At 43.4% G+C, this 12,314-nt stretch overlaps 1 protein-coding gene across 11 annotated transcripts in view; it reads right to left on the bottom strand.

Annotated features, from left to right (window-relative positions):
• tns1b (tensin 1b) overlaps positions 1–12,314 on the bottom strand; it is a 212,577-nt gene that overhangs the window by 156,318 nt on the left and 43,945 nt on the right. For all 11 annotated transcript variants that reach the window (XM_072685580.1, XM_072685579.1, XM_072685576.1 and 8 more), the window contains exon 2: positions 3,545–3,659. In XM_072685580.1, the coding sequence (XP_072541681.1) occupies positions 3,545–3,659 (115 nt within the window). The remainder of the gene's footprint in view (positions 1–3,544; positions 3,660–12,314) is intronic.

Genomic DNA, 12,314 nt, shown 5'->3' with positions numbered 1-12,314 from the left:
CAGCATTGCCAGGTAGCCAGGGTCTCCAGCTCCACCACACCAGCTAAAAGATGCTTGTACCGTTCAACATTTCTAAAGAGTGAAGAGGGGAGAGAGCGCCATCTACCCACCTGGAGCAGCCAGTTGTGCTCTCTTGGACTCTGGTCCCTGGTCCATAGTGTTTGCGCATCTGACTGCTGAGCCATTCGAACTCCATTTATTGCAATATTAGGTGACATGCAGACAAAATGCATCCCTAGCGGTAGATTCTTCAAAACTGCTATAAATGACTTATCGCTGCTGTTGCCTTGTATCTCCATTTTTGCTGTTTTTAACTTTTCGACATAACATGAATCCGGTTGTAGTTCTTTACATTGTGTCCAAACTTTATGATGAATGGACCAATAGAAATGCTCCGACACTAACTTCCATTAAAGGGTTAAGAAGATTTTTCCTGGGGCTCCAAACGGTGGAATCCAGGATCATGCTGCTTGCCATCAGCAGCCGTAGTCAGAGAAAGCACAACAGGCCTTGCTCTCTCAGGGTTAGGTTGATGGCACTTCCTCCTCACACCACTCCTAGTGTAAAGTTGGTCAGAACAGGTGTATGTAAGCTGGTGTATCGGAGCCGGGGAGACATGCTTTTCTCAGAGCGCGCTGGCTGCCTAGCAACACTGCATCAGTGGCTGTTCAAAAAGAGGCAATGGCTGGCACATTTGCTAGTCTCCATCCTCCTAGAGATGGGGGCATTGCTAGTGACAGGGGGAGTACACATGAACTGGGATTGGGTAATTAGCCTTTCAAATTGGGAGGAAAATAGAGTCAATTTCTATATCTCTTGTATTTGTATTAGACATAGAGAAAAGAGCCACGAGGTGAGAACGGTTTCTGCCCTGCTGCTTGTGCCTCCCTCATCACACAGCGGAGACATGGAGTGTTGATAAAGAGGTGGTGAACTGAGATAGCTCCGAACACACGCTGCACAGCAGGATGTTTTGATGCGCAGGGTGCAGGCTGTCTGTTTGAAGCTAACTGTGCTTGATACACCTCGTGTCTCTCGCAGCCCTGCTGCTTTCCTAACACTTGGCATTGGGGGGACAGCATTTCATAACAGTGCTGTTTGTCTTAGAACACTGTAGAACTTTCACAACAGCGGATTAAATAGAAATGACAAAAAGATACAGAGATAGCGATCACACTGAAAACAGCTCAGGTATAGACACCCATGTCACGTTTTACGACATGCGAGTAAGCAGATTTTGCAGGAACCTCTGGCCTTCTGTGTGTCTGGCCGCAGAATGGCTGTTTTCCTGAGGAAGACGGGGTGTAATGACGCCTTTTCCACGCAGGCCTCCTGAGACAACAGAGCTGAGGGCAGGGGTGACATGCTGTTAGCTCAGGCTGTGTGTACGGTGTACAGCTCATGCCAGACAGGGATGGTGGGTGTGTGGGGGGGTCTGCTCTTTCCTTTACTTTACTGCCAGGCCAAACACAGACCCACATGGGACCCGGACTGGTCATATCAGACCCACCAGACGTTTCCAATGACGTTTTCGATGACAAATATTTAAGCAAAATGAATAGTTTTTATTCAGGGAAGCTTTACATCTGTTACCATTTGTGAACAGAAGAAGAAGGCAGCTACTTTTCACATGCTAAAGGGAAGTGTTGCATTTATTAAAAGGTCTATGGAGTTCTATACTGAATAATCCAAATAACTAATCCAATTACAAAAGGATTGCATTCATCAAAACAAATACCACAGATTGTGTCAAACACCAGCAAATTTGAGCTTTTTGTCTATGAACATCATCAAATGTCAGCAAAGTAACTGAAATACTGTATTTAAAGGATATCTACTGTTTTATTAAGTTCATAAGGAAATTTGTGAGGAGTATCATGTTTAAAGCCCCTCCTCCCAATCTAATATTCTATAAAAACCATCTCTACCTTGCTCTTATGTCTTTGACAAGTCTTCACAATTCTCCACCACCTAGTTTCCTCCATTTTAACTCTATCATTTCTCATTCCTAGCTCCACTTACAAGAGAGGGGGGGCTGGCTTTAGGTTGAATGTCAAGAAAGCTCTGATAGCTCTCAAAGTTCACAAATCACATTTCTGTGCAAATACAAGAAAGTAAGAAGAAGCATTGTCTTCCTTAATCTGTAAAATTAACCACTCTCTCTCTTCCTTTCTCTAACATGGCTCTGACCTGCCGAGGCATGGACTCCACAAAACATAGCCAGCCTTAACCTCATAGAAATTTGTGTTACAGTAGCTCTTTCTGAAATACTACTTGCCTAAAGCCTAGCCTTCACTCCCTATACCCATCAAAAAGCCTTGGGCACCCATAACCCTGTCTCTGGGTCACTGATTGTCTATCCACCGAGCGGTTTTGGTAGGTACTGATCACTGCATACCAGAAAAGCCCCACAAGACCAGCCTGCTGTTTTGTAGATGCTCTGACCCTCTGTCTAGCCATCATAATTTGGACCTTGTCAAAGTCACTCAGATCTTGTCACTTTCCCATTTCCCTGTACCAACCCAGTTCACTACCAAAGAAGTGTTCACTTGCTGCCTAACTTGTTCATCCCAACCCTTGGCAGGTACCACTTTAATGAGATAATAAAAGCAATTCACATTAATTTTAACGTTATGGCTAATTGCTGTATATCTGTATTCACCCTGAGAGCTCTTATGCCTTGATGATGACAAACAGGCCTCAAGTTCCCAGCAGGAATCCACAGGGACAGATTAGAGGGTAGCAAAGTCAACCACAATGGTCACATTTCCACTGTCAGAGCTCAAATAGTCCAGAACCACAAGCCTATGACTGCCTTTCCATTGCTTTGGCTGTACTTCAGGTGCTATATAATCACAATGGCATCTGCACCACCAAATTAGGCTAAAGCTGGAAGGAACGTTTAGCATATGCCAGTATATGTGCTAATCACCACTTGTGGAGAGCCATGAAAACCCACTCATGGGTTTACACACTTCTGAGCTATGAGCAGTTCCCCATGCATGCTTAACAAGCAAAAAAACAGCCATTGTAGCCCAAGTTACGTCTTATGCAGACATTTGTTATGAATCCTGACAGTTGCAAAATGGCTAATGTGGACTGCAATTAAATATGATTTATATAATGAATTAAACTGTATATAATTCCAGATAATCAATTCATGTAACTATATATTTCCACTTCCTGCATCCTCCATCATTCACAGTTCTATCCGCGATCCACACTGACATTATTTCAGACCCAGCGCTGCTGACTTTGTCAATATTGTCCACTCTGGCTGTTTTTGAAATTGACTCTGTTTTCTGTACCCTGTGTCTCAGCTCACACCTGCATGGAGCTCCTCTCCAGCTGCTCTCTCTGACCTGCTGCTGCTCCCATCCTTCAGCGCTCCGTCTTAAGACAAAGCTCTCGTTTGTGGGCTTTAATCAGGTTAATGACCAGAGCTTCTCATCCGGATCATGACCTTCTTCCATTACCACTTATCAAGAATTCAGACAGGCAGTAGTCCCCCCCAACTCCCTCAGGCCTTTTGTCCAGGACTGACCTCTGCAGATGAGCCCCTCTTTGCTGACCGTCTGCTTGCACACACCACAGTGCTTGCTCTTCTTAAATGTCTTCACCCGGAAGGTGTGGGAGTGGACGGCCTCGAACTCTTCGGGCTACAGAAAAGAACACAATACAGCAGAGTTATTTCACCAAATGAGTGGATTTTTGTCTTAATTACATTTAAATAAAATACATACATTTGAAAAGTGGTCATTTGTTTTTTTGGTCCAACATAGAAGATATGCAGATGCTCTGCTTGTCTTTAAATTATGATCAGCTAAAAATGTATTAGCTTGACTTTTCCCATACACAGCTTACACTGACCAGCCATAACATTAGTACCATTGAAAGTGAAGTGAAAAACACTGATTATCTTCATCTACAGTGACTGAAGGGGTGGATATATTAAGCAGCTCTTGAAGGTGATGTGTTAAAAGCAGGAAAAATGGACCAGGGTCAGAGCATCTCCAAAACATCAGGCAGGTCTTGTGGGGTTTTTCTGGTATGCAGTCGTGAGTACCTATTTAAAGTGATCCAAGAAAAGACAACTGGTGAAAAGACGACAGGGTCATGAGTAACTAAGGCTCACTGAGGCCATCCATTGAGGCCTCACCACACAACTTAAAGGACTTGCTGCTAAGGGAGCTGCTGCTAACATCTCTGTGCCAAATACCACAGGACGCCTTAAGAGGTCTTGTGGAGGCCATGCCTCAAATGGTCAGATATGTTGTGGCAGCACAAGGAGCACCTACTCAATTGGTGGTTGACTGACTGGTATACAATGCTCGCTTCAACACTTATCTACATCAATCTAAACCGAGAAAATGACCCTAATCCTAATCCGATTCTAATTCTACTCTTAACACAGGTTTCACACAATAGTTTGGTAGTCTGGAGATCATATATTGCTGATTTTGCAAAGAACGTACTACATAAGCCTCCAAAATAAAATTGAATAAAACAGACATGAGTTTAGTTTTCAGGCTCTTTGAAGAGTAAGAGCTCCAAGTCTATGTGCTAATCCAGATTGAAGGTTCCTAAAATGAAGTCAGAGCCACACAAGGGTTTTCCCTTCATCAAACAACATAACTACAGACAATTCTTGGAATCAGCTCAGCCAGATCCAGCCATTTCCATCTCACGCCAAAGAGCACTGAAATCTCTGGAGACAGTCCTGACAGGTCTGGCATGATCCAGACTGAGAAAGGATTGGGACAGAGTTAGCACACGCTGAGCAGCAGCTGCAGAGCACCGCTGGATCATCATATCTGTTTAGATTTCGTTAGGTCTACTGACCACAGCATGAGTCAGCACTATCCACTGCTAACTCACCAGCTCAGACCTCAAACTAGTTTCCTTCACTGTAGGTACAATAGCCATTATCCTTAGGAATATGTATTCTGACTGACTGATTAGTCTGTCAGAATATTAGCCTGATAGTCACAATTATTTAGTGACTTAACTTTCATGTTTTGGTGAAATTAGTTACATGAACCCCTTTAACAGCCTTTGGCCCACTGGCGTGTTATTACAAACTCCTATTACCAAAGATTAGCCCCTCCAGTTTGTGCAGAGGTCCCTGTAATTACTGAGTAATACACGCTGTGTGTAACAAGCCTTTCTGTATTAAGGGGTCATGGTCCACCCATTGCCACTATCCACAATACTATGCATCATTTAGAGGAGCGTATAGTCTTGCAGCTTGAGGCTATAAGGCAGTGTACCTGTGTTCTCTGGGGTGATGGGGTTCCATCTGATAGCTATGGGATGAGTTATTGTCCTTATTGTGCCACCACAACAGATCTGACCAATTCAGGCATGGCCTCCACAGGACTTCTGAGCAGCAGATCCTTTAAGTCATGGAGGTGGGGCCTCCATGGATTGCATCAATGAACCTTAAGTGTCCATGACCCTGTCGCTAGGTCACTGGCTGTCCTTCCTTGGGCAACTTTTGGTAAGTACTGACCACTGCGTACCAGAAAAAAAAAACACAAGACCTGCCTGATGTTTTGGAGATGCTTAGACCCAGTCGTCTAGCCATCACAGTATTCGTATGTTTGGTCAATGTTTTTTTTATATTCAGTGTACTATTTTTTAACTGTATATCACAGTGTACAGTTTACTCAAATACCAAATGAAAGAATCAAAATGTTGAATATATTTAGTAATTAATTATACATATATAATATTAATATATCCATGTATTAATATCTATATTAATAATATTTGTGAATTTAAATTACTGCACTTAACTCTGGCATATAAACACTGTCTGCAATGGCCACAGCAAGCTTTTTTTTTTCTCCAAAGGTCAGACTGTTCCTGAAAACGTTTTATTTGAGTCTAGCACAGCTGTATCCAGGTACACCCCCCTCCCTCTGTTTCCTTTCCCTCAGCGGGCATGAAGGGGGGAAAGGAAGGCCATCCAAGAACGAGACAGCTCTGGAACGGGACTCAGGACCCGTCTGCAGGTGTGCTATGTAAGCCTTGGGAGTAGATTTTGATCTGACAGTCTGCTGGGCCTCCCTCAATGAACCCTCTATAGGAGGCCTCTCCTCCTAAGATCACATCTTAGTGTTTCTCCTTCTAAACTGCATTCATGTTTTTCTGGATGGTGCCAGTATTGAGGAAATAGGGATCATGTTCCCCTCTTTGTGTTCAGCTCGTCCCATGGCTCTCCTGACTAATGTCTATGGTGACTCAGACCTGGTGACATCACTTCCTCTGAGTATTTGCTCAGCTGCTTTCCATTTTGAGTTTGGCTTCGTCTAGTAAACGTCTGCGACCGCACCACCGCACAGAGTAGACAAAGAACAGTGAAACGCTGTCATGTAAACAGTCGCGTTGGCACCACGGAGAGGACACCAAGCAAATGTAAACAAGCAAGCTAGATTTCTTCTGAAAGGAGTCACAAGCAAATTGAACACAGAGACTCGCCAAGAAAGACTTTAGAAAGACTGAGAGAAAAACATTTCATTCTGCCAGTATTTACCTGAATTACAGACTCTTATCAATCATCATCATTACTATCACTATTGTCATACACTCACACTGGCAAAAGTGCCCGTATTTGTCACTGTATAGTGTACACTGCACAGCGAAATGTGTCCTCCGCATTTAACCCATCTGTGGTAGTGAACACACACTCACACACTAGTGAACTAGGTGCAGTGAGTACACACACCCAGAGCGGTAGCCAACTCCAGCACCCGGGGAGTAGAGAGGGTAAAGGGCCTTGCTCAAGGGCCCAACAGTGGCAGCTTGCCAAGCCCGGGAATCAAACCTACAACCCTGTTATCCATAACCCGGCGCTCTAACCGCTGAGCCACCACTGCCCACCACTGCCCACCACTAGGCCCACTGAGCACCCCTGCTCACAATTTCTGTTACTGTGAATTATTAAGCACACTGACAATGCGCTGATCTCCAGAAGGTATAACACTGTCAGCATTTTAAACAAGCAGTTTTTGTATTTGGTACAATTTTAGAGTAAAAAAGAAAAAGGAGCACCATGCAAAAGTTTGGGAACCCCAAGCAGTTTGAACCAAGGTCTATGATGCTTAGCTTGTTAGATCTATAGCTTGTTCACAAAAATCCTTAGGAAAGGCCAGACTCCTCAAACCTTGTCCCGTTAATCAGCAGTCATGGTTAGCGAAATTGATTCCCACAAATCCCAGGATTCCCAAGATAAGGCTAACTGAAGATAGCACAATGTTTTCCGGTATCCATTTCCACAGTTCATAACGTAATTAGGAAATGGTAGCTAACAGGAATGGTGAAGGTCAAGTTGAGGTCCAAAAGAACTGGATACTTTCTGTAAGAACTGCTAGTAGTTTGGCTAGAATGGCAAACCAAAGGCTCTGTTTGACTGCAAAAGAAGTTCAGGAAGATTTATCAGACCCTGGAGCTGTGGTGCACTGTTCTACCGTGCAGCAACAACTGTGACCTTCATGAAAGAGTCATCAGAAAAATAATAAAAACACAAAATTGTCCTTTATACACAAATTAAGCAACATTTGTTTCCAAAAGACATTTAAATAAGCATGATTATCTGGAAAGAAGTTCTGTGGACAGGTGAAGTTAAAACATTCAGCTGCAATAAGCAAAAGTATGTTTGGAGAAAAAAAAATCCTGTCCAAAAGCACAGGACTAGACTGATCCTGCTATGGACAGACCGTGGCATGGGGAACAGTTTACTGTTAAAGGTAAGAATGGATTTAATTGAATACCAGCAAATTCTGGTACCAAACATCACACCATCTGCAAAAAATGTGAAGGCAAAAATAGGTTTTACAAAAAGCCTTAAAGTCCAGACTCTTTTCTGCTCAAAAAGTGCTAACAAGCTGTGATACTTTGCCATAAGCGGTGTTACTAGGAACTGACCATGAAGGATGCCCAATACTTGAGTTTCCTTGTAAACGTTTCATTATTAGCTTCCTCATTTCCACAGTCATCATCACATCTCCACATCTCCGCAATGGTTTTTTAAAAAAAAAACATTAATACGGTTTTCCCCAAGGCTGTAACTTGTCCTGCGGCTAGTACGTAGACGGCCTCTGCACACAGTGTGGAAAATCACAGGGGTTTTCTCAGATGGGGACAGTGCCCTGGCGCACATTGAGAGAATTCCCAGACCTGCCGCATCACTCCAGCCAATTACCAGCTCATCACAGCATGTGGAAACCCTAGAGCAGCAAGGCTGAGACGTCTGCCCTCATACAGGCCTAAAGTGTTCCAACAGAACCTCAACCTCTATGAACTGTGTGTGTGTGTGTGTGTAGTATTAACTGTATGGCTCATGGTAAGTACACATGCAGATTAACAGTCTGAGACACAGGTTTGAGTAAGAAATGACAATGTCTGGTTCTCATGGGCTTCCGAGACTGATCCACCCCAGCACAAAGCCCTCTGGTGTCTAATGAGTCTCGTGCAGCTCCACCAGTAAAGATCCACATTAAAGTAGCAGCGTTTCGGCCCAGAATGACAATGACAGTCAGTCAGCGTACCATCAACATGATTTTCAAGCTTTTTATTTAAAGGTAAAATTGCTACATTATGTAGCTTTAACTGTAAATTGCAAGCCCTCTTTTATTCACTGACATAAAAGATAAAGACAGATAGTAAGAGAGATTTCACTCATTTCCACTCCTCACCTAAATACACTATATGTGATTCTGACAGCTTTGTGGCAGCACTAACACTGTCTCCCTTTCAGCACGTCCCCGGGCTGGGCCTTGACCCTACTCTAATGTGATTAGCCTGATCTAGTCAGCCTAAAACAATTAATGCAGCTCCGCAGGGCCTGTGGCCGGAGATGGCCCACTCCACAGAGGATGCAGCCAAGGCGACATCAATACCACTTTTATTATTCCACTGCTAGACATTCCATGAATCTGCACCTGTCACCTGCCTCTGCGTGGGTGCGGCCATGTGTATGTGTGGAAGCGAACAGGACTTGCAGCATCCACTAGGACCAGTTTATAAGATCAGACTAAAGAAAGCAGGAGCACAGATGTAACAAGTGTCATGCTGGAGCTGCAGGTTAAAGGACCTGGAGGACCTGATCCAGCTAATCTGCTAATAATCAAGCAAAGTCTAGTGGGAAATCACTAGAATGTGCAGAGCAGGGGCTCCTCCAGAACCAGGATTGGGAGCCGGTGGGTTAAAGTATGAGAAAAGAGCATGCCAGACAGTGCTTGACCCACCCACCCTCCAAGCACAACTTCAGAGTGTCTCCTACCAGCCCACTGCACACACACACACACACACATGTAAACACCCTCAGCCTCACACGTTATGCCAGGAGGCTGGGTGCTGTTTTTACCCTATGTCTGATTACAACAATGAGCCATTATAAGATTCTGTTTCCACAGCATAAACATAAATAAATGAGGGGGAACTCGCCTATGTCCCGGAGGGAAAGGCTGGCATGCGTAGCGTAAACTGCTGAGGCAAAGGTGAATTCCCCACCCCGGAGGCCAAGTCTGGAACACATTTAATCTCACCCTGCTGATGAAAAGCATAGTGGCTTCTGCCCGCCCCCTTGGCCACCTAGCAAGGCAGTTCATGTGGTTGCAATGGGAAGGCTGATCGCCGGTGCCCCAGCGGAGTGTGTGCCATAGTTCTGATTCAGCAATACAGAAATATCAGCATCTGATGCAAAAACATACATTTGAATTGTTCATATATACCATACATATCTACCAGGGGCAGATTCTCTGTCTAATATCATTCATTTTACTCCAAATGTGGATATGCAAAATGCATTGTAGACCATGTAAGACCCATGACCTTCTGTAAAAATTCCTATATTTTTAATATTGCAATAGAAATTGCATAAATTGCATTTATTGATTATTTGCTCAATTTAACATATTCTGCCACACTAACACCATATTTAAGTAAGAAATAAATGACACATACCCGTTTGTATCCTGTACAGAAGGTGTTTGTTTTTAGTTAGAAAATTAGACACCTACATTATATGTATTACAGTACAGGTATCTGCAACCAAATATAATTTTGAAGCATTTATAATTGTCCTGCACAATCAATACTGTCCTGCAAAAACATGTATCTTCATTTTTTTCCACCTTTTTTAACATATTTGAATCTGGCAGTTGTTCTTCATATTATTTCAAAATTTTATAATGAATGGACCAATAGAAATGCAATAAAAAAATTTCCCATTTTGCAAATTCAAAGTTTTAGCCTGACAGCTAATATATTTATACTAGCACCAAGAGCTAGTCACTCAGAAGTACAGCCTTACAGTACAGGGTTAGTTTGATCATACTGTCACATACAAGTCATCTAATAAAGACAATGTGAGAAGTCAATATCCCTCCATAGGGATACGTAGTTTTATATTTCGAGGCTGGAAAGGTCGCTGTATTCAATGAACATATGCAGTATCATGTTTGGCCTCAGTCTGTTAGTTAACTCTAAGTTGAGATTACTTTTGCACTTCATTTGCTTTTGGCTGAATTGTTCACAGATTGAATATCCTCATAATAAAGCATTTACAATGTTTATTCATGGTGTTGGGGATGCAGCAATATAGAAATTGTGGTCTGATTTTGTGGTCTTTTTACAGTATTACCTGATGACGATTACAATCATTAAAATGAGAGAATTGGATCAGATCGACCGTCTCTGTAGACACCAGTATGACTCTCATATACACAGTGCATCCCTAGCTCGGTTGTACCTCACTCTCCCCTAAGCAATCCTTGCACAAAGGCAGAATCAGAGCTACTTTATTGTCATATCCATACATTGGTCAAATTGGTGAATATGTAAATGGAGAATGAAAAAAAAGAAATACAATAAACAGTAACAACAACAACATCCAAAAGATTTCCAAAAGAGAGCGGGAGAGTGAAGGAGAGAGAGAAAGACAGGAAAATGTCTCAATCTGTGTCTGCATCTCCTGTCCGAAAGACGGGGCCTCTGGAAAACAGGCCCCTTGTGTTCTTTCATTCACGCAGACACAACAGGCTGAGCCCTAAAAGAAAGACAGAAAGAAAGACAGAGAGAAACAGACAGAGGGAAAAAAGAACAGCCACAGAAAGGCTGCTCTCCTATTGTATACCATATGCATGTGCAGGCATTTTTTTTTTTCAATAAAGAGGAGCAGACCTGCACATGGCATGCAATGTTCCAATGAGCAGTTCCAGTGACCGGAGACACTGGCAGCAGCCACACAAGTAGAAAACCTGCTTTTGTGAGGTTTTAATCATCTGTATGAGATCCACAAAAACATAAACAAGCTCAGCCATTGACTGTTACAAGCCTGGCCTCTTTGTTTATCCCCAAACATCTACATAAACATATCAGCCAAACAATGCAGCCGGGCTCCTCCGTTACTCTAATTGTTTCCGGTTATTAAGACAATGCCAGCATTATGCCCGTTTGTGTGTGTGTGTGTGTGTGAGGTTGCAGAGCAGCCCGGGCTCTAGGAGAGCTGCCGAACAGCAGGGAGGCCTGGCTCGGCTAACCCACAGCTTTGCTTAAGAGCAAAAGGGGAAATGCTTCACCCACGCTGAGTTCAGCTCCCAACACTGCCAGCCATTCAGCCAGCCCGTCCCGCACCCCAAAAACTGGCACAAAGGCCGAGCCCCGAAACAGGGTGCCCGACGGCCCCCATGGTCGGGTGGAATGTATACACAGCGACACGCTGAGATGCTAAGCCCCTGGGAACTTAGAGCTGTGGTCCATTCAGCCTTCCTTGTGCACACAGCCACACAAAGCAGCCCCTCACCCCAGAAACAGCATGACGTGGGGTGGGGAGTGAATACAAACAGGTACCCCCCGGACCTCCACTGGAGCGGTGTTCATGCTAGGGATGTAATGATTCAATTTTCTGATTCAATTCTGTGTGAATGTTCAATTTAATGTGGATAGCTCTTTAGATTTCATTGGACTGACCTCTGATTTGACTACTTTTTTAGTTATTATTTGTATTATTATTTTAGTATTATTATTGTACCACTGTTTTATTATTTTTAGATAGTTTAGCTTCTTTATTTTATCTTACTTAACAACATTATCCACCAGATGAATCAAATCAGAAGAGCCTATCATTGATGATTTAATCTATAAGAAGGTGAAAATCAAGCATTTCAAAATGTTTCGCTCAAAATGTGACACCCTTCATTCAACAGCGCCATTAGTGTGCACAGGGGAGGGCAGTAGCGTCCAGACACAGGATGTCTGGAACATGTCTGTCTATCAAAGGCCAGGATGAAGCCAGCTGCCTCCCACCT

This window comes from Salminus brasiliensis, chromosome 8 (assembly GCF_030463535.1).
Source record: "Salminus brasiliensis chromosome 8, fSalBra1.hap2, whole genome shotgun sequence".
NCBI lineage: Eukaryota > Metazoa > Chordata > Actinopteri > Characiformes > Bryconidae > Salminus > Salminus brasiliensis.
The sequence above is the reverse complement of the archived record's forward strand: the minus strand, read 5'-3'. Positions and strand labels throughout refer to the sequence as shown.